At 44.5% G+C, this 3525-nt stretch overlaps 1 protein-coding gene across 1 annotated transcript in view; it reads left to right on the top strand.

Annotated features, from left to right (window-relative positions):
• LOC107115011 (olfactory receptor 11G2-like) overlaps nt 1–3525 on the top strand; it is a 9586-nt gene that overhangs the window by 5352 nt on the left and 709 nt on the right. The window contains exon 2 of the mRNA XM_015416621.1: nt 3287–3492. Within this exon, the coding sequence (XP_015272107.1) occupies nt 3287–3492 (206 nt within the window). The remainder of the gene's footprint in view (nt 1–3286; nt 3493–3525) is intronic.

Below are 3525 nucleotides of genomic sequence, written 5' to 3'. Positions count from 1 at the left end.
CGGCTTCCAAAAGCCCCCCTTTGGCCCCGCCTTCCCCCCCCCCCGGTGTGGCAGGGGCCCTAGTTTTCTACATGCAAGGGAGGTGTTCTTCTGATCCTGTGGCAGTTCCTCTTCCCTTGAGAGGAACATCTGAAGGATAAGGCAGCCATGTTTTGCGAGTGGAATCCTCTTCTGTCCAATATTCCATCCACAACCATAACTCATTATTCATCCATCTGATTCCTCCATCCACACCCATTGTTACTAGTCCACTTGATTACTCAAAGTGCAGTCCCTGAGTAGCAACACACAGCTCAGGAAAACAACAATTACCCTGTGTTTCAGCCATTGCAGTGGGAATCAGCTGCCCCCCAGGGAGATGTTGCTTTGATTGGCTCTTCAGGGATACCCTCACAAGAGCCACCAGATACTTAACACCTATATTCAAGCTTTGGTGGGCACACCTGCCTATTCTTCATACCAATCAAACCCAGCACACAGCCCAGCAATGCCACAGCTGCACACTACTCAAAGACACGGGAAACAACTTCCAATATCTCCCAAAGCCTCACAAGGCTCTTCCTTGTGGTGAGCCTTCTGGATGGATAGAGCAGCCCTTTGAATGCTACTGAGGTAACTGAACATTTTATTATCTGGAAAGCAAAGGAGACTAAGGTGAGAAATTAAGTGACTGGCAACATCAAGGAAAACATACAGGCCACTTCCAGGCAATGTGGACAGATCATTAACAACTTTTGGGCAGAGACATTAAAAAATGGATGGCAGCACATGAAGATTATGTGATTTTCAGCTGCATTCGTGGTAAGAACTTATCTCATGCTTAAGCAAAAGACTCTGAATAGCTATCTTCCTCCCGTCAGTCCCTTCAAACTACATTCTTTCAAAGACATGCCATAGTTTGGAATTTGGCTGATTTTGCATTGGCTTTTCCCTCCGTTGTTTTATGAAACCCACATTGGAACAGAAATCCCCCTCTGCATTGCATGCTGGTTTCGCTTTAGTTGATTATCGGGTTTTATGAAAGCTTTCACATTCCATGCCACTTTCGAGTTCTTTTTTATTTTACCGTCTGCATAGATTAATGGCCGTTTTATGGCCGTTCAGGGGTGGCTTTGCAGTCAGTATGGTGTTGCGCCAAGATATTTGGATGTGGTTTGGAGCTGCACTTTTTCCTCCCGGCTGAGAAAATGTGGAGCAAATGCTACATGCAGAATTGCCCTTTGTTAGGTCTATCTCAGCCAATTCTCCTCTTCACTACAGCCCACGTGGATTTGTCCATTCCTGTCATGGGATCCCCAGCATAGCCTTTGTTGTTGGTCAAAGGAGATCATTCCTCTCTTTGTCACCAGCCTAAAAGCTGGCTGGATCCAACCCCATGTCAAGAACAAAACCCCACAACTTCTCCCTAAGTTCTTCAGTAACAGAAAACTGGCATACCCCCTCGTACCTAGGGGTTTGGTGAGCTCATCCTGTGCGTCAGTGAACCTGTCTTTCAGATCACTGATCCCACTAGACCGGTACTATCTGGTTTGAAGTACGGTGACTCTAAGAGTCTCAGGCAGAGAATAGTTCCCCAGCAACTGCTACCTCTCATCGCTCAACACAGAGGAATCTGTGCTTTTTGGCTTCTCTTGAATGTGTCTTATAATAGAAAATTAGAAGCTGTCATTTCCCAACAATCTCAAAATTATTGTCTGGAGAGAAAAAACACAAAGTTGGGTAGAAGGACATGGGGGAAATCTAGAAGGGTTACAATCCCACCACCACCTCCTACGACAAAATCCTACCAAGCTGTGATCACACACACTAAATAATCCACTTTCAATCCACTTTCAGTGTACTTTCCAACTGGGTTTTTCTTGTGTGAACCAGCAAAATCCCGTTGGAAAGCGCATTGAAAGTGGATTGAAAGTGGGTTATGTAGTGTGTGTGTTCGCAGCTACATGGTACTAGGTACTAAAAAGTACAGAGCAGATCACCAAATGGGCACAGAGAATCATCTGGCAAGGACTCAGCATTATGGCATTCTGAGACCTAAGCAGGTCTCAAGGCCAGGTTACTCATTCTTGTGCCCCCCATGTGACTGCTATGGGTCATGGCAATTAGATGTGCCATCGAATTCTGTGCTGAGAACTTATTTCCCAGGTATATGGGGGCCTGAGTCTAATAAGGACCAGAGCACATGAAGAGAGAGGACTTAAGCCTTCCCTACCACGCCATTTCCCCAACCAGAAATGGCCCCAGGTACACTTTCATTTGCCTTTGTGTGAAATCTTACATGTATTCACGACGACTGTTCCGAGCACACTACAATATCCTTAAGTCTAACTCATGGAAAGTATTGCAGGGGAAATTAGTTTAACTTGAATGAAGGGAAATAAGTTCTTTTTGGGGTTTAAAGCACACATGCCTGACTTCACAGGAGGTGCTTTACTAGAGCCCGGCTTGATGTGCTACCCTCAGCAGTACTTTATGGTAGATCTACCCGGACTCCCAAGCACCAGAGAATTTGCTCCTGCTTGTTAGAACAGGTGGAGTCGGCCGCCCATATTTTACTCCATTGTCCTATGTATGACGTAGAGAGACAGCAGCTGTTGATACCCCTTCTCTCACGGTTTAAACCCTTGGCTAACTACCTTACATATGCCGAGGAATGCTTGATGAAGTTCTTACTGGCCGATAATTATGATTCTGTCTCACGCAATGTTGCTAAATATTGTTACTTGGTAATTAAAAAACGCAGAATGTACTGTAACTTGAGCCATTAATGATGGAATTGACAGGTCTGACGTTTTAGAAATGATGGATGTAAGGATCCTATGTTGTAGACTCTGTGTAAAACTACTTTGGTTTATTGTGCTGGTCTCATGACTGTTCTTAATAAATGTTATGTTCATATGAGATTTCAAACAGCAGGTGCTTTTCAAACAGTTGTTAGATTCAGTGCTGTTTTTAACAGGAAACTGAACTTTTGTAGTTAAATTTGGTAGAATGGCGTGATCTGCATGAGTCAGGAAACAACATTCACAGCACATTCCGGGGGCCTGTTCCAAGTTCATTTCTCATAGTTCGTTTTTTAAATTGCTTTCGCTTCTGGGGAATAATCTCAGTCTGAAAAACACAGAAAGACTAGGACGAGGGACCTACTTAACACGCATGCTGAAGTTTCTTTTCAACCGGAAACACATTCAGATGACACTTGATATTACATTTTACAGTAATCACACTACTGTAAATTACATATTACATTAATTGCAGTAATTCCATGTCTGTCGCCTGTTTCCAGATGGTGTCGGCCAATGGGACCAGAGTGCAGGAATTCATTTTGCTGGGATTTGGAGTTGGACAACAGGGACGGTTCCTGCTCCTCATATTTTTCATTCTTCTGTATGTACTCAGTATGGCCGAGAACCTCACCATCATCGTACTGGTGGTCCTGGACACCCACTTGTCCCGGCTTCCCATGTACATCCTGCTGAGCAACTTCTCCTGGTTGGAGATCTGTTACGTCACTGCCACTGTGCC

The sequence above is a fragment of the Gekko japonicus genome, unplaced genomic scaffold, assembly GCF_001447785.1.
Source record: "Gekko japonicus isolate JY-2015 unplaced genomic scaffold, Gekko_japonicus_V1.1 scaffold4672, whole genome shotgun sequence".
NCBI classification, from domain to species: domain Eukaryota; kingdom Metazoa; phylum Chordata; class Lepidosauria; order Squamata; family Gekkonidae; genus Gekko; species Gekko japonicus.
Note: the sequence above shows the minus strand (reverse complement) of the source record. Positions and strands in the feature narration are given on the sequence as shown.